The sequence below is a fragment of the Idiotropiscis lumnitzeri genome, chromosome 2 (genome assembly GCF_059441095.1).
Source record: "Idiotropiscis lumnitzeri isolate Australia: NSW breed Sydney's pygmy pipehorse chromosome 2, RoL_Ilum_1.0, whole genome shotgun sequence".
Classification (NCBI taxonomy): domain Eukaryota; kingdom Metazoa; phylum Chordata; class Actinopteri; order Syngnathiformes; family Syngnathidae; genus Idiotropiscis; species Idiotropiscis lumnitzeri.
In genome coordinates, this window is record NC_142392.1 from 24439010 (window position 1) to 24458818 (window position 19809).

The 19809-nt window shown below is 42.8% G+C and overlaps 1 protein-coding gene across 1 annotated transcript in view; it reads left to right on the forward strand.

Moving 5' to 3' along the window:
• Positions 1 to 701: 701 nt before the first annotated feature.
• The window catches only part of LOC148342055 (uncharacterized), a 458829-nt gene continuing 439721 nt past the window's right edge, over positions 702 to 19809 (forward strand). The window contains exon 1 of the mRNA XM_088288053.1: positions 702 to 825. Within this exon, the coding sequence (XP_088144179.1) occupies positions 702 to 825 (124 nt within the window). The remainder of the gene's footprint in view (positions 826 to 19809) is intronic.

The window sequence follows — 19809 nt, forward strand, 5'->3', positions numbered from 1 at the left end:
CCAGCAACAAAAGTAAAATTCAATACATCTCTCAAGTTCATATTTGGGAAGTAAAATGTTTGCTCATGTGCATATGGTTTAAATCGTACGTTTTCCCAATGTTTAGAACACATGTGTCACACTCAAGGCCCGGGGGCCAGATTTGGCCCGCAACCTCATTTTAGGTGGCCCGCAAAGGGCAAATCATCTGCATCAACTTCCTGTTTCTAGCATATTTTCTTCACTTTTAACAACACTGAGATATGAGATATTGCCATTTAGTTGTTACTCCCCTTTTAAAATAAATGGAAAAATTGTTGAACAATTACTTACTTGCTTCTGATTTCAAAACTGTCTTTCCAATCAATTTATATGGGTTCACAGTCATACCGGCCCTCTGAGGGAAACCACAACTACGATGTAGCGTGTAGCCCGTCCACAAAAATGAGTTTGACGCCCCTGGTTTACAAGATAACAATGATTTGCATCGCAAAGTTGATGACAGTGCTCCACACAGCCAGCAGCCAATCATATCACAGCGGGGTGTGTCCTGTTCTTCCGTTTTCGTGCCGAACAGACTGCCATTTTCTCGGAGGAAATTCTTTCAGTGCGACTCTGAAAAGACGACGCCATCTTTCATTCGTCTCGTCGAACAAAGAGAAGCACACGAGTTATCGCCAAGCAGAGATCAAGTGCGGATTTGTTGAGATTGGCGTTTGAAAATGTGTGAAAGAACGACACCCAAGTACAAAGAGGAACTTTGTGGAATAAAAGAAGAGAACGAGCAACATCTTCAACTTCTGGGCGAAGGTTGCAAGCAGCCTCGTGTTGTGCTACACAAAGCAGGTTTGTACACGTCTTACTCTCATTTGCTTTGTAAAGAACGACTTTCTATCGTTAAAAATATGCATCACAACATTAAGTTGTTTGGGGAAATCGTTCAAGGTTATTGCCGTTTTATTTTTAAGTATTGCCGTTTACTTGCAGGTCTGCTTAACATTTGTTTATGCCAAATGAAATCAGTGCCGAAAATATATGCCAAAGAATAACCATTAGTGGGGGGTAAACTCCGTGTTTTTTTTCCCAGTATAAAATTTGAACTGATTATTTTACATATTCCAGTTTTTATACGTTGTGAAAGAAATTAAGTTTGTCATGTCATCATGTTTCAAAACTATGCTGACAGATGTTGTGTATTTTTATATCCACTGTTGGAGTTGAGCCACCGAGAAAATGAGAAACATTTAGTAAATGAATCTTAAAAGCCAAACTTACTCCAATGTGTGTTCGTTTTTTGTACTCAAGAAGAAAAGGGCCAAATAAAGACTCAACAACAGCTGATTAGGGTTGCGATATTTTAGTTTCTTCGATTTCTGGAGTTCAGGAAATAGTACAAAGACAGATATCTGGGCGGCTTTTTCTAAATCTGACGAGAAACTGTACTCAGACGCGTACAATCGAAAAATGGCGCGCTGATCTCAGCCCAGCCTCACATTTTATAGGAGGTTTTCTATGTCAAGGGTCATATAGGTTGAATCGGTCGTCCTTGATCCTTCCCACTTCCACGTTCCACGTCCAAGGCTGACCTTCTCAGGCAGCCGGCAGTCTCTCCTTCCCCTGTAATCTTGTCGGTGTGCAGATTGTGTGGTGTATGTTTTCCCAGATCAGATAATATTTTTGGGTCTTCTTGATAGCATCCCTGTGACGTCCTCCCCGGCCCAACTTGATTTGTTTGTATCTTCTATGGCCTATGTGGAGAATGTGTTTTGTCGTATTTGTCCATGAAGTACAATCTGGTTTGTCATCAGTTTGACCTGAGCAGACTGAATCTGTTTGTTCTGAATGAGAGTGTGGGTCATGAAAATACTGTGTGCAAGTTTGAGGTCTTGCATTTAAACTAAGTCATATAAATTAAGCATATGAATGGATCAGTAAACACCATGACTACAATCCCAGTCAATCTTATCGATGCACTGTACTTCGACTTTCATTTGAAAATGCTTTTTGTTTAATCAATGTTTAACATATTCAGTAAATATGAACCTGCTAAATTAAAGAATTGACCGTCTGTCCCGTAAGTGTTTAAAATAATGCCAACAATCGTAATACAAACCTTCAATATTCATGTCCGGTGTGGCCATTCCCTATAAGAAGGGAAGGCCGGAGAGAGGGGACACCTTTCCCTTTTTGCTTTTTGGGGAGACTTCTTTTGACATCAGCATGTGACGAGAATAAAATCTCTTTCTAACCAAAATGACTGTGTCAGAGAATCTTTTTCCATCACCAATTCTGCCATGCTCGGCGACCTGTCCGGAGGGAAGCTGAGCCGGACCCACACATCAACAACAAAATATACCTCATTTTTGGCATTTTGCTCCATTGAGGTTCTCGGGGTGCTGGGGCGCAGGCGTTCAACAGCCGGCCGGCTGAACTTTCGGTGAGATGCTTTTACTCACAATGGGTGTTGTGCGTCTGTGTCCAAGCGGTCGGGGCTTTTGGGGTCGTGAAAGAAAGCTTGTGCGTGTGGGTCTGCTGGCTGATTGGTCATGGAAAATGTCCCTGTGTTAGTTTCAATTATTGTTTAAACAAGAGGCCTCTATTATGATTGATTAAGATATTAAAAGATGTCAAAGTACCGCACTATGAAAGAACATTAGAAAAAGTATATAAAAAAAAAAAATTTTAAAAATGATGATTGGAACTAAGTAAATGGGACTAGTGCGGGAGAAATGTGCAGAAGATAAAGAAAAGAAAGGTCTAGTGGTTAAAGAGATGAGAAATAAGAAGTGTAAAACTCTAGCTATAGACAGCATAGTCGTGAATAAGCTCAGTTTGAGCACAGACCCTGGCCAGGGTGTAAATTTTAGCAGGAAAATTATGAGCTGATAATAGAAATAATGAAGAGAAGCGCGCTTCCACGTATCGTATTGGGCACTTTGTGGCATGGAACACAGTAAGGATCGAGGCGTACCGTTGTGTGGAGGGCCCGACGGTTTCGCTGGTACGTAGCACGAGATACGCTGTTCAGATATGTACCCTGTGATTACTCGTGTTCTGGTAAAGGCCACACAAAATCAAAAACCTGGCTACCATCGACTGTGGGACCAAGAAGTCAGGCAGCCCCCACGCAGGAGAAAAGGGGTGATAGTTATAAACCAGTGCCAGTCCCTCCTTTGTAGAAAGAATTGCCCCTTCTAAAAGCCGTATGTGATTGCATTGATATTCCGTTTTATCAGTTCAACTAATGCGTGTGCGTCCTAGTGTGCATTGAAAGATGCAGCATAAAAAATCTGTTTAAAAATTTGCATAATAACTAAAGCAAAATTAGAATGAGAAAGATAATTGGCTACATAATCATTGGGGTGAAATTAATCATTGCAAGAAGCGGTGATTTAAATAGAGAAATCTAAGATCATAAAAGGATGAATGCATGTTCCGTGGAATGTGATTTGTCAACACGGAAACGCCCTGAGTGATAAAAACGTTAACGTACGGTGAAGGAACAGGTCTCTTTGACGACAAAAGTCTGACTATGGTAAACAATTGATAATTAGACCTCAATGATTGTGCCGTTGAAAAAGTTCATATCTTGACTGTGAAAAGCTAAAGTGAGAAACTAGGATTAACTATTTGGCAAACACTAGAACGTATTCAGTCTCGAGGAAGACTGAATGCAGTAAAATTGCAATAAGAAGAACAATAAACCAGCCCTGAGTGTTACAATGTCCTGGAAACAAAAGTTTGGGATTGCTCCTGAGGGTGAAATTTCTCTCTGAACTCCTCCTTTTTGCCCCCGGCAGGAACTCATGAAACAGGGAAACTGATAAGAGATACAATTTTGTTGAAACAGAACATGCAAGGTTAAAGGTCATGCAAAACAAAAAAAAAACATCTGATGTTCCATACTTCAGTTTGGCGACGGATGTACGACGGTAATTCAATTAATGGAACGACATTTTGAGATGGAAATGACAGGAATATGATGAATTATCATGTTATGAGGGGACTTTTGATATACAGTAAATTGATTTAAATTAAATTAGAAATTTTTAGTCTGCGGATATTCCACTTCAAATTATACTGACTCATTGGTTGAGGAAAACGGGGTTATATCAGTTCAGTGGTTCTCAATTATTTCCTGTCACGCCCCCCCTACCAAGAAGAAAATAAATTCGCGCCCCCCCCCCCCCCCACTACAGTTTTTTTACATTTCGTACTCATGTACATGTTCTTTGTATATTAATGTTAGATTGTCAATAAAATATCCCTTAACAAAGATAAATTGATTAAAAAAATATATCATTTTGAGAACGACTATTGTGAGGATCTCGAAACTCAGCACTCTGTGGTGCGAATATTGATGGGATGATAAATATTTACTTTACGTTTTTGTTTATTTTTTTTTAACTTTATTAACATGAACAAACCAAACAGTTATTAATGCGTACATAATATAGAAAAGACAAAAAGAGCCAGGGGGATTTCAAACAAAAATTCTACATAAATAACATAAAGCAACAGTTTTAATTTGTTGACTATACATTTTTTTTTTATGTTTACAATCCGTTTGACGTCGAACCTCTTCGTTTTGATGACGTCAGCCATTTCCGTGTTCCAGCCTGAGAGCGTCTGCTCAAGTGCTCACGTAGCCATCGTCTTATTTTGTTTGGATACGTAATGGTTGCAATACAACATTTCTGTTCATAGCTGCTGGCTCTCCGCCCGAACGCGGTTTGAGTCAGACTTCTTTTCAAAGTCGAGCGTCCATCGAAGCAATTCATTTTAGCGATTAGCGTGCTTAGCGCCTCCTTGCTCGCTCTGCTGAGGCGCAAGATAGCTTAGCATTTAAAGAGCGGCGAAATAAATCACTTCCGGGTCAACAAGCGACGGGGCGACGCTTTTTTTTTAATCAGGACTGCGTGACAAGGCGACACGTTTTTTTTAAAAACCAGTACTGCGTGAACTCGGGGCACAAACAGCTTTGACAAAACCATGCAAAAAATTATGTTCCCCAGGGTCCCACGCGCCCCCCCCAGCATCGCACCACGCGCCGAATCACTGGTGTAGCACAACAGGAGGCCGCTTGCAAATTTCGCCCAGCAGTTGAAGATGTTGCTCGTTCTCTTCTTTTATTCTACAAAGTTCCTCTTTGTACTTGGGTGTCGTTCGAGCACACATTTTCAAACGCCAATCCCAACAAATCCGCACTTGATCTCTGCTTGGCGACAACTCGTGTGCTTCTATTTGTTCGACGAGACGAATGAAAGATGGCGTCGTTTTTTTAGAGCAGCGCTGAACGGATTTCCTGCGTGGAAACTGCAGTTTGTTCTGCACTAAAGCGGAAGAACAGGACACACCCCGCTGTGATATGATTGGCTGCTGGCTATGTGGAGCACTGTCATCAACTCACGCGCCCCCCTCAGCATCGCACCGCGCCCCATTATTTGAGAATCACTGTATTAGTTAGTTAAAAAAAGAAGAGCTAAATTATAGTTGACGTGTTCATGGGTGTTCTGAAGGTTCGCATGTTTATAGAATCATCCCTTTGAGTTGTGATTAAGAAGGGGATATTTTCCGAACTAATGTTAATTGTCCTTACTGACATCATGCGGAACAGTCTGTCAATGAGAAACTGCTAATCAGTATGAGTTGAACCCCGGTTTTTGCATCGATGAAAGAAAATATTGTATTGGATGGAGAAAAAGAATTGTTACACTTGTGGGTTCAGAGGGACAAGAGTGCTAATTCACCCGGAAAAGAAAAAAGAACATGGGAAAAATAAATAAAATAAAACAGGGGGAAGCAGTTAATGCAGCAGCCGACGCATGCAGCTCCCATTGCGTCTGCTCTTTCCGTTTCCGCTGCTCCTGGGCCAGGTTCTGGTGACGCAGTGCCACAGCAGGCTTGTTGTCCGCACCGGCCGGTCAACAAGGTCACGTAACAGAAGTAGGGGTGGTTATAGACATGGGTTGTGAGTGGGACGTGCTTTTGCTGTGGGGTCACTGGGTGATGAGCGGTCCAAACCGAGCCACTTCCTGAAATGTGCCATCCTGTGGTCCAGCGCCATGCCTGTCACAAAGAGCTCCACTAGCACGGGGGCGCCACCGCTACCCCCTCCTCCGACAACGCTTCTATGGCTTCCAAACGCACAGTTGACGCCTCAACCCGATTGGGACCACATTCCACGATAGGGGTGCCCGCGGAGCCTCAGCATTCAAGGACCGGCAAGTCTTAGCATTCCGATGACGATTGATGGACAACAGTTTTTGATGGTGGAACAAGATATTCCACGCTTTGCAAGTTCCTTCTGCATATCCCAGTGAGCAACAACACTGTCACCCTTGTGGGACACTTGAGATTGGCCGAGTCACTGCCGTGGACCGAACCCGCACCTGTGAAACACTGGAATTCGAGTGGGACTGAATTTCCAGAAGGGACTGAATTTGACTGTGCACATCCGCCGGGGAAGCATATGTTGTCCTCCGTTCCAGTCGACTGGGCAGCTCTGAGACCAGGGTCTCCATCCTCCCGCGGGTGGTCCGTCCTGTTCCTGCTCTGGTCTGCGTGGTGGAGCCGCCTCCACCCATTCAAACCACCAATTGGTCCTTTGCATTGAACACTGAGTTATGATGATTTTGTTTGTCAAGATGCATTCACCCAATTTCGAGGGTCAGAAGTGCATCTTGCATTAGGATTATGTATTTGTGATGTCTACCGGTGCTGCCTCGCATGTGTGCCTTGCCCCAGAGCCGAGGAAACGGTAAGAATTGTCTCTGTTCGCTGAGCCACAAATCACATTCACTATCGGTGCGCATCATCAAAGATTTAGGCCCATTGGTGAAGACGGTTGGCAGAGTTAATTTCAGATGTAGAATACTCCATGTCACGACCAGGGTGTGGTGTTTCAGCACCCATTACGAATTCTTCTGTTATGGAACATTTTCCGAATTTCTCGGCACTATGGTAGACAGTGAATGGTTCACTCTGAAGCGAAATCTGTTTGCGTCTCTGCCAGAGGGGTTGTGGACCCGGGGTCTGACTGATGTTGTGCTCTGCTCCACAGCTTCTCCAATTTGTTTTTGCGATATCTGCGAACGTTTTTATATTATCGTGAAAGAAATTAAGTTTGTCATGTCATCATGTTTCAAAACTATGCTTACGGGTTAATAGAAGGTCACAAAAACATGGACCTCTTAAACAGGAAAACGTGAGTTCAGTGGTAACAGAGTTGTGTCCATGCTGGCAGTTTAGCAGGAAGCCACAAAAACAGATGCACGTCTTGAACTGTGTTTGACAGGAAACCGTTTAGCTCGCATTGAACAGAAGTGTGACCCAAACATGTGTTGTAAGCTGAAACCGTTCGAACAACAGGAAGTGTGTGGACGAGTGTGATAAAGTCAAAGTGTTCATGTTTTTCCATTCTTTATGAGTTTGCATATTCAAATTGCTTTGCTGTGCTTCAATAAAAGGCCGCACAGAAGCGGGAACGCTTTTCCCTTTGCCGGACTGCTACTTGCAAGTGACAAAGACAATCTTGGCTGGGTGATTCATTTGTGCAGACTTGTCTCGTTTTTTACAATAACTTCTCTGACATATCTTGTTCAAGCAATTCCTTATGGAATGATTCAACCGGACTCTAAAAACTGTGCACACTGCGGCAAAAAGATCAATGGAGGTTGATCAATGTTCGTGAATAAAACACAAATGATTACGTTTTTTTTTAAATCAAGTACGTATTGGTCTTATTTATGAAATTTTTACTGGCTCTGTCAATGAACCTCCGGTGGCCCTGCACTGTTTTGTGCACATGTGCATAGTTTCACCTCATCCAAACATTTAAAATACATTTAATGCATCCATCCAGGGTTGCACGGTTCTCATCAGTGATCAAGCGCATGCTGCAAGGAATGCATCTGCATCTTTGGCTTACTATGGGCTTAAAAAGGGAGAACGTCACAACCCCCTTTTCTACCTACAAGTACAGGAATATTTAGTTCCTGGTAATAAAGTTCCTGTGGTTTGCATCTCATAGTTCCTGGTAATTTATCCAAATCACAATGATGATGTATCAGTGGGATGTCTTGTGTTACTTTGTTACTCATTACTGACACGCTATGGCTGTTATGCATCATTGCAGGTACAAAATAATTCAGTGAACTCTTAAAATATTATGGTGTGTCTAATTTGAATACATATTGGCTAACTTTAAAATATACAGTCATTATTCAAATATGTCAACATGAAAGTCAGAGTGAAAGTGTTGTTGCTTAATGCTTATGTGTAAGAACTTTTACTCTTCAAACGTAATTTTGTTTTAAAATTTATTTCAAAACAGAAATTTTATAAAAATAAAAAGGGTAATGTCGGAACTTACTCGCAGGATAAATGTCATTTTGGGTAAAAAAAACCCAAACGTAAATCATACAATAAATAGCGACTCTGATGCCAGGGCCCCTTTAATTCTTTTAGGGATCCAGATTATAATGGAAGCAAAAAGTACCCACGATGAAACTATCCATAAATGCAAAATGAAATACTTGAAAACATATTTCGCGTGAAGGATTCCTATTTTATCAATGACATTATGTTGCGATGGCCCCCAGTGGTCTGCATCAATATGTTAGGGTCCCACAACAGGTGTTCCATCAGACGCACACAAGAGCCTGTGTGTGCTAACTTCAGCTCGCTTCCAGAAACGTCTGTGACTTTGTCCAGAATGAAATCGGGCATCAGCCGCAACGTGCTTCCTTTTTAAATGCTCGTTTATCACTGTTGTGCTGCTAAAGGGAGGTTTACATCGTAGGACGTAATTTTGTGAAATGCCCCCATGGTCCGGTCCAAGTTGGGGTTGCACACATTGCTCCGTATGCGGCAGGCACAAGTCAAGGTAGCACAGTAGAAATAATATAAGACAAAGTCGTTGCATGAGGTTTGACTTGACCAAACCAAATGTGTGTTTGTCTTTTTGTGTCCTGCAGACGTCAGACAAAATGATCTCTGTTCTGTGAAAGAGGAGCCAGACTTGACTCACATCAAAAAGGAAGAGGAGGAGGAGGAGATCAACAAGTCACCAGTGAACGTTGTCCCTATAAAGACTGAAGATGTAATCAAGGATGAGAGTGAGGACAAGAGAGGGGCGGAGCCTCTAAGCAACAGTTCAAGTCATCACGTGACAACAGAAGGTGATGAAGACCACTGGGGACCATCACAAGCACATAATGAGGACACATTATCACACGCTCATGACGATGATGATGATGATGATGGCCAAGCCAAAGGTGAAAGGGCATGTCACACTGACTCATTCACTTCAAAGCTGTCTTTAAAAGGGCACAGAAAAACACACAGTGGTGAAAAACCTTTTTCTTGCTCAGTTTGTGGAAAATGCTTCTCCCAAAAGGGATATTTAACAGAACACACAAGAACACACACTGGAGAAAAACCTTTTTCCTGCTCAGTTTGTGGCAAAAGCTTCTCTGGAAAGTCTAATTTAAGAAAACACACAACAACACATAGTGGAGAAAAACCTTTTTCCTGCTCGGTTTGTGGCAAAAGCTTCTCTCAAAAGTCTAATTTAGTAAGTCACACAAGAATGCACAGTGGAGAAAAACCTTTTTCTTGCTCAATTTGTGGCAAAAGCTTCTATCAAAAGTCTCATTTAGTAAGTCACACAAGAACACACAGTGGCGAAAAACCCTTTTCCTGCTCAGTTTGTGGCAAAAGCTTTAATGTAAAGTCAATTTTAACAGATCACACAAGAACACACACTGGAGAAAAACCTTTTTCCTGCTCAGTTTGTGGCAAACGATTCTCTGAAAAGGCAAATTTAACACAACACACAAGAACACACAGTGGTGAAAAACCTTTTTCCTGCTCAGTTTGTGGCAAGAGTTTCTCTCAAAAGTCTAATTTACGAAGCCACACAAGAACACACAGTGGAGACAAGCCATTCAGTTGCAGCGTTTGTGCTAAAAAATTCTCCACTAAACAGCATGCGGAGAGTCACAATTGTGCTGGTGAGAAAAGCAGCGATCCTTGAAGCTTAAAAAAAATATAACAAAAAACTGAAGGAACTGACTCTTTGTGGTAAGATGTGAATGTGATTTTGAATAAAATATGATGTATTGAATTTTGCAAAGCTCTTTTATTGACACAAAGCCAATGTGATCAGTGCCAGAAGAACCATTGTGTCTGAGTGACGATGATTTGTTTTGGTGTTTACATCAAACATGTAAATAGAAAAAATTGCCTTTGCCTGGAACAACATTTTTTAACATTATGTTTTTCAGTTGTCTTTTTAATCGTACCTAATGGAAAAGGTGTGAGAAGAAACGGTGCTGATGATATCGGTGCCTTCCACAATCATCAATAAAATCACTTGTTCCACTTGCTCAACTGGCCTTCATTACGTTGTGTGAAAAGGTGAAAAACTGAACTTAGAAGTTGAACCAGAAAGAGAAACGAAAATCGTCTCAGTTTCTCTCAAAGGTTTTGGAATGTCAGGAGTTGCCAACTTGACGGGTGTGATAAAGTGTTCATGTTTTTCCATTCTTTATGAGTTTGCATATTTAAAATGCTTTGCTCTGCTTCAATAAAACGCTGCACAGGAGCGCGTAAGCTTTTGTCTTTGGCGGACTGCTCATCGCAAGTGACAAAGACAATCTTGGCTGGGTGATTCATTTATGAAGGCTTGTCTCGTTTTTGACAAAAACTGTGCACACTGCGGCAAAAAGATCAATGGCGGTTGATGAATTTTAGTGGATAAAACACAAGGGATTACGTTTTTTAAAAAAAAAAATCAAGTACGTATTGGTCTTATTTATCAACTTTGTACTGGCTCGGTCAATGAACCTCAGGTGGCCCTGCACTGTTTTGTGCACGTGCGCATAGTTTCACTTCATCCAAACATTTAAAATACATTTAATGCATCCATCCAAGGTTGCACGGATCTCATCAGTGACGAAGCGCATGCTGCAAGGAATGCATCTGCATCTTTGGCTTACTATGGGCTTAAAAAGGGAGACCGTCACAATGCCCTTTTCCACCAACAAGCCCCGGAACATTTAGTTCTATCTCTTAATGCAAAATGAAATACTTGTAAACATATTTCACTTGAAGGATTCCTATTTTATCAATGACATTATGCTGCGATGGCCCCCATCAATAAGTTAGGGTCCAGCAACAGGTGTTCCATCAGACGCACACAATAGCCTGTGTGTGCTAACTTCAGCTCGCTTCCAGAAACGTCTGTGACTATGTCAGGAATGAAATCGGGCATCGGCCGCAACGTGCTTCCTTTTTAAATGCTCGTTTATCACAGTTCTGCTGCTAAAGGGAGGTTTACATCGTAGGACGTAATTTTGTGAAATGGTCCGGTCCAAGTTGGGGTCGCACGCATTGCTCCGTGTGAGGCAGGCACAAGTCAAGGTAGCACGGTAGAAACAATATAAGTCAAAGTCGCCGCATGAGGTTTGACTTGACCAAACCAAATGTGTGTTTGTCTTTTTGTGTCCTGCAGACGTCAATGAAAACGATCTCCGTTCTGTGAAAGAGGAGCCAGACTTGACTCACATCAAAAAGGAGGAGGAGGAGGAGATCAACAAGTCACCACTGAACTTTGTCCCTATAAAGACTGAAGATGAAAACAAGGATGAGAGTGAGGACAAGGGAGGGGCGGAGCCTCCAAACAACAGATCAAGTCATCACGTGACAACAGAAGGTGACGAAGACCACTGGGGGCCATCACAAGCACAAAATGAGGACACATTATCAGACGCTCATGACGATGATGATACTAATGATGATGATGATAATGGGCAAACAAAAGATGAAAGGGCATGTGATGCTGACTCATTAACTTCAAAGTTGACTTTAAAACCGCACACAAGAACACATAGTGGAGAAAAAACATTTTCTTGCCCAGTTTGTGGCAAAAGCTTTTCTTTAAATTCATATTTAATAAAACACAAAACAATACACAGTGGAGAAAAACCTTTTTCCTGCTCAGTTTGTAGGAAAAGTTTCACTCAAAAATCAACTTTAACCAATCATAAAAGAACACACGGTGGCGAAAAACCCTTTTCCTGCTCAGTTTGTGGAAAGAGTTTCTATCGTAAGTCGCATTTAATAAAACACACAACAATACATAGTAGAGAAAAACCTTTTTCTTGCTCAGTTTGTAGCAAATGTTTCTAAAGTCTAATTTAACAAGCCACGCAAGAACACAGTGGAGAAAAACCTTTTTCCTGCTCAGTTTGTAGGAAAAGTTTCACTCAAAAATCAACTTTAACCAATCATAAAAGAACACACGGTGGCGAAAAACCCTTTTCCTGCTCAGTTTGTGGAAAGAGTTTCTCTCGTAAGTCGCTTTTAAAGAGCCACACAAGAACACACAATGGAGACAAGCCATTCAGTTGCAGTGTTTGTGCTAAAAAAATTCTTCACTAAACATGGTGCTGAGAGACATGATTGTGCTGGTGAGAAAAGCAACGATCCTTGAAGCTTAAAAAAACGACCAAAACAAAAACTGAAGGAACTGACGCTTTGTAGTAAGATGTAAATGTGATTTAGAATAAAATATGATATATTGAATTTTGCAAAGCTTTTTTATTGACATTAAGCCAATGTGATCAGTTTCAGAATAACCATTATGTCTGAGTGATAATTAATTTTTTTGTAAACTTGTAAAGGAAATTAATTGCCTTTGCCTGGAACAACATTTGCTAATATTATACTTTTCAGTTGTCTTTTTAATCGTACTTAATGGAAAAGGTGTGAGAAGAAACGGTGCCTTACACGGTCATCAATAAAATCACTTGTTCCACTTGCTCAACTGGCCTTCATTACGCTGTGTGAAAAGGTGAAAAACTGAACTAGAAGTTGAACTCTAAAAAGAACAAGAGAGAGAAACGCAAATAGTCTCAGTTTCTCTCAAAGGTTTTGGTATGTCAGGAGTTGGCAACTTGATGGTGACTGGAGTCAGCGTTTATTTGTCACCACGGAGGGGATGATCCGCATCACGCAGTTTGTTGCTGCTGCTGTCTGAATTGGAAAAGTACCGTAGTTTAATGAATATTGAAATGAATAATTAAATATTTAAGTAATAAAATAAACATTGAAATATTTTTGACAATTTAACATTTAAATAATAGTGAAAATTTTCAATTTAAAATTCGCAACAATATACGTCCATCCATCCATTATTTATACCGCTTCTCCTCACGAGGGTCGCGGGGGGTGCTGGAGCCTATCCCAGCTATCTTCGGGTAGTAGGCGGGGGACACCCTGAACTGGTTGCCAGCCAATTGCAGGGCACACAGAGACGAACAACCATCCGCGCTCACACTCATACCTAGGGGCAATTTAGAGTGTTCAATCGGCCTGCCATGCATGTTTTTGGAATGTGGGAGGAAACCGGAGTACCCGGAGGAAACCCACGCAGGCACGGGGAGGAATTAAATTAATAAGAAATATAGAAACATTGACTAAATATTGAACAAATTGAATAGTCCAAATTTTCAAAGATAAAAATAATGAATCAAATTTTAAGTATTAATTAATTCAATAAATAATTAAAATAATTGCACTCATATTTAAATGAACAAATATGTTGTCAAATATTCAAGATTGAAATCGAAAGTATTTAAAAATATTGATAGAATTCTTACATATTAAAAATTTTGAATACATATTGTAGTCATACATAAGCAAGTTTAAATATTTACATGAAAATCGAATTAAATACTGAATACTGAGGTAAAAAATTGTTAAGGAAAAAATACTTAAATATTGAAGTGAGTATCCAATTAAATGAATAAACAACAAATACCTCGTGGAAAATATAATTTATCAACGTTTGTCAAACCACAACGTTCTTTTTTGCATATTCTTAAATAATCTTAGTTTTTTTTCTCTTTTCCTTTTTTAGTTACTCAACAGTTCATTCCACGTGAAATATCCCATTGGGAGAAAAAAATTATCTCATGCAAAAAATAAAGAGCGACCTATTGTTTTTGAGGACAATAAAAGGCACCACAGCACTGGCGAAAAAGCCTGTAAAAAGGCAAAGGTGCAAACATGTTGACATTAAGAAGCACTTTATCACGTCAACTGTGAATAATAGGAAAATAGATTTGCAATGCAGTCCAAAAGACAACATGGTGGCAGATAACAAAACCGGCTGTCAGAAAGACTTGGGGGGGAACCAAAGTTTCGTTCCGCATCGACGCAATACAAGGACGGGTTTCATAACAAGGTAACACTTCCGCTCCTCTCGCGGCACCCGTTGGTGTGCGTCTACTGATTAAAACATTCAAATTATTCCAGTTTCCTGATTCTCTAACCGGAATCAACGGCCCATACTGCCCGCTTCAGCCAGTGTAATTTCTCAGCTAATGTGGACAACACTGCATTACAACAAGTGGTCCTTCGAGCCGGATTGGAGCAAAGCTAAAGCACTATGGACCCTGCAGCAACTACGGAAGAGACATCAAGTCGGCCCAGCAGAGAATCCCGTCTGCCCCCTCATCTAATGGACTATGAAGTTGGCTATTCAGTCCCCGGATCACATCCTCCAATCACTTCATCCCGCTCCAGCGGCAGACTCAGAAGTACTTCGAGGAGATCCCATCGCTCTGTAACCAACTCCAGTTCTTACTCAGGGAGGCACACAACCTATTCCGTTGGCCACTATCCGCAAGATGAGAATGCTAAACAACTTCACATGGTTAATCTTCAAAGACAGCTGGCCGAAGATGAGGAAGCTGAGCGCGAACTCAAACAACTGCAAGCTCAAGCCAAGGCAGCGCAACAGGCACAAGAAGAAGCCATACAAGCAAAGGAGGCCATGAGCAAACGCTTCGAACAAAGCCGCAGACTACAACAATTAAGAGCGGATGTGGAACTAGCTAAACTGGTCACGTCAATGCTCAGTACGAACAGCCCCACATCAAGCACCTATCAGCCGATCCCACCAGCTAGTCCTGCACCAGGCAACCTTGCACCTCCTCACGCCAACTCATATCCAACAATGGGCAAACAACAATCCCCTAATTTAGTCCAAACAGCTGCTGCAGCACAACCGTTGCCTACGGCAGCGCCAACAACGATCCATGATGGAGCGGCTGCTCCACTACAAAGTGAGCAACTTAATACGACTCACGGCCCGTCATTCCAGCAGACAGGACAAGAATGGGAGCATCCTCGAGCTTCTTCCATTCCCTTCCAGGCTCCTACATCAGCACCTGCCCCCTATTCTGGTCTACAGCCACAACTCGGAGCAGATATGCTGATCGCTTCTGCCTTTGGCATTCCAAAGCCAACGCTACCAGTGTTTGAGAGCGGTCCTGAGAGTGACTTTGCTCTGCTGAAGATGGCACTGGACAGTCTACTCAACAACCACACCCACCTGAGTGAGCAGTATAAGTATCAAGTGTTACTAAGTGTAACTAATTGTCACATGATCTTCTATCATTTTCCGGTTCCGGCGCCGCGCGAGTGGCTGCCTGTTTACAGCAGCGTGGCTCACTATTGAGCCTTTTTCGTGTGTTTTTTCCCTTTACCCTGTTTTATTTTATTTTTACCTCATCTCAGCAATGGACCTACAACTTGTGGTGGTTTTGCTGCTGTTGGGGGCTATTTCTTGCGCGATCGTGTCCGGAGACGAAACTCGGAGCTACGGATCGATCGTGTACACAAGAGATCAGCTGTTAGCACTCCGTGCTAACCCCGCGTCGGCTCCCAGAGCGAGACCCGATATCCCCCACGAGCTGAGGAGGAAGAGACGGGGATGTCGTGCGGGGGCTAAACGCCAGGCAAGGAGGAGACGATACCACCCCGTCCTCCCGTCCGTTATCATGGGGAATGTTCGATCCCTCCCCAACAAAATGGACGAGCTAACAGCGCGAACCCGGCACGAGAGGATTTTCCGGGAGGCTAGCTTGCTGGTGTTCACGGAGTCGTGGCTAACAGAGCTAACGCCGGACGCCGTCGTGGAATTGGACGGCTTCCAAATACTACGCGCGGACAGGACACTGGAGAGCGGTAAGAGGAAAGGGGGAGGGCTGGCTGTGTTTGTTAATGATATAGATGGTGTAACCCTGGGCACATAACTGTTAAGGATCAACTTTGCAGTCGGGACATTGAGCTGATAGCTGTTAGCATGCGTCCGGTCTCCTTACCGCGAGAGTTCAGTCATGTGATCGCGGTGGCGGCGTTCGTGCCACCCTCCGCTAACGGTGAGACAGCCTGTAACGTACTGACTGCAGCTGTGAGCAGGCTACAAACACAGCACCCAAATGCCTTGCTCCTTATCTCTGGTGACTTCAATCATGCTTCTCCTTCCTCTTCTCTGCCTTCATTCACACAATATGTAACCTGCCATACCAGAGACAATAAAATATTGGACCTTTTCTATGCCAACACCAAGGAGGCGTACACGTCACTGCCCCTCCCCTCGCTGGGCACAGATGATCACAACTTGGTGGCTCTCCTGCCTGTGTACAAACCTCTCGTCCGCAGGCAGCCAGCTGTGACAGGCACAGTTCAGAGATGGTCCGGAGAAGCCGAGGAGGCCTTGAAGGACTGTTTCAACACAACTGTGTGGGAAGTAATCAGCGAAGCCCACTGGGAGGGCATTAATGGTCTAACAGACACAGTTACAGACTATATTAACTTCTGCATGGAGAACACCATTCCCACCAGGACTGTAAGATGTTTCTCCAACAACAAACCCTGGATCACACGGGACATTAAAGCTCTCCTGAAGGAGAAAAAGAGGGCTTTTGCGTCAGGCGACAAGGACGAGCTGAAGAGAGTGCAGCGTCAGCTGAGAAGGAGGATCCGAGAGAGGAAAAAGTCCTCCAGGATGCGGATGGAAGAACAACTGCAGCGGAACAATGCCAGGGATGTCTGGAGGGGCCTGAAGACCATCTCAGGCCACGGACAACCAGGTAAGACCCAGAAGGGGCTTCAGTGGGCAAATGAGTTGAACCTATTTTTCAATAGGTTTGATCAAATGTCTGACCCCGCTCAGGATTCCCTGATGCAGCCCCCACCCACCCCTCCTGCCACTGCGAACAAGACCCTCTCTCCCCCTCTCTCGCCCCTCTCTCTCTCCACAAGCTCCAGTTCCCAGCCTCATCAGACAACCACCACTTCCTCCTGCTCAGCTTTGTTCCTCACAACATCTCAGGTGAAGAACCAGCTGAGGAAGATGAAGGCGAGGAAGGCGGCAGGCCCAGATGGGATCATCTCCCAGCCCCTCAAATCCTGCGCAGACCAGCTGTGTGGAATCGTCCAGCACATGTTCAACCTGAGCTTGAAGCTGGGCAGAGTCCCCCAGCTGTGGAAAACATCCTGCCTGGTTCCGGTTCCAAAGACACCCCATCCGAAGGAGCTCAACAACTTCAGACCAGTGGCGCTGACGTCTCATCTGATGAAGACCCTGGAGAGACTGGTCCTCGTCCATCTGCGCCCCCTGGTCAGCTCCTCAATGGACCCACTCCAGTTTGCATACCAGCCTGGCATCAGTGTGGATGATGCCATCATCTACCTGCTCCACACTTCACTCTTCCACCTGGAGAAGGCGGGGGGCACGGTGAGGATCATGTTCTTGGATTTCTCAAGTGCTTTCAACACCATCCAGCCCGCCTTTTTGGGGGACAAGCTGGAGCAGGCGGGAGTGGCCCATCACCTCATCACATGGATTCACGACTACCTCACAAACCGGCCACAGTATGTGAGGACACAGGACTGTGTGTCTGACGTGCTCCTCTGCAGCACGGGAGCGCCGCAGGGAACTGTGCTGGCTCCCTTCCTGTTCACCCTCTACACCTCGGACTACAAATACAATTCCACAACCTGTCACCTGCAGAAGTTCTCTGATGACTCTGCGATTGTCGGCCTCATCACTGACAATGACGATCGGGAGTACAGAGGGGTTACGCAGGGGTTCGTGGACTGGTGTCAGCAGAACCGCCTCCAAATCAACGCTGGGAAATCCAAAGAGCTGGTGGTGGACTTCCGCAAGTATCGGCACTCTCCACCTGCACCAGTGAATATCCTGGGAACAGACGTTGAGAGGGTCTCAACTTAAGAGTACCTGGATGTTCATCTGAACAATAAACTGGACTGGAGCGACAACACAGACGCTCTCTATAGGAAGGGTCAGAGCAGACTCTTCCTACTCAGGAGGCTGAGGTCCTTTGGCGTTCGGGGAACACTCCTCAGGAGCTTCTATGACTCGGTGGTTTCACCGGTCATCTTCTATGGAGTGGTCTCCTGGGCAGGAGGCATCTCGGGCCGGGACAAAAAGAGACTGGACAAACTAGTGAGGAGGGCCAGCTCTGTCCTGGGCTGCTCCCTGGACTCTGTGGAGTCAGTGGGGGGCAGGAGGATGACGGTGAAACTGGCATCAATGCTGGACAACCCAGCCCACCCACTCAATGACACTCTGAGAACACTCCACAGCTCCTCCAGTGATAGACTTTTACACCCTCGCTGTACCAAAGAGAGATTTTGTCGCTCCTTCCTGCCGACTGCTGTCAGACTTTTTAACAAGAACATTGGGTCAGGCCTACAAACGGGAGGGCATTAGTGCAATTGTGCAGTCCTAGAATGCAATATATACTACGACTGTACTTTCAGCCAATGGTGTACTTAAATATTGACCAATGATGTATTTTGTTTCCCATTACAGTATTCTTATAACAGTACTTCTATCACTGCAGCATTTCTACCATTGCAGGACGTTCACTATTACAGTACTTTTATCATTGCAGTACTTTTATCATTGCAGTATTTTTCTATTGTTGCAGTACTTTTCCTATTACAGTACTTTTACCATTGCAGTATATTTTATCATTGCAGTACTTTTTAACATTACAGTACTTTTATCATTGCAGTATTTTCTATCATGCAGTACTTTTCTATCATGTCAGTACTCTTACCATTACAGTACTTTTATCATTGCAATATTTTTATGATTGCAGTATTTTCAATCATTCAGTAGTTTTTATCATTACAGCGTTTCCCCCTCTGTATAATGGACAGACATTAGGAGTGTTTCCTTACACTTAGATACGTTTATACTGTGTATATTTGCATGCGTTTTTATGAATGTCTGCTGCTAATGTTATACATTAACGGCTACATTACGCCGCCGACTCTGTGTGATCTATATCTTTGCTGCTGTAACACTTCAGATTTCCCCATTGTGGGACTAATAAAGGACATCTTATCTTATCTTATAAAGAGAATTACTTCCCATATCTCCATTAGGCCATTTAAAAATACACTACTTTTTTTTTCATTTATTTCAATTTATATTTAAGCTTGCTTATGTAATAATACAACATTTATTCAATTATTTTAATATGCAAAATTAGATCAATATTAATTTAAACCTTTTTATTTCACTCTTGATTATTTCTTAACATATTTGTTCATTTGAATATGTGTACAATTTAAATTATTCCATCCATCCAGCCATTTTCTGCCGCTCATCTAGGGTCGGGTTATTGAATTAATTTAATACATAAGTATTTTTTATATTTCAATATTTATTTCAAGATTAGGACTCTTCTCAATGTGTTCAATATTTATAAAATGTTTCTATATTTCTTATTAATTGCATTAAGTCTGTATGTCGTTGCTAATTTTACATTTTAATATTTCACGATTTCATTATATAAGCAATCCAAAGTAAAAAAAATATAATATAGCATGAACAAAAATATTTGGTATATTTGACAAAATGATAGTTTTTTCCGAAGTGAGATTCTGCTGAGCAACAAACCCCAAACACTTGATAGAGCTCAACCTAGAAAGTGT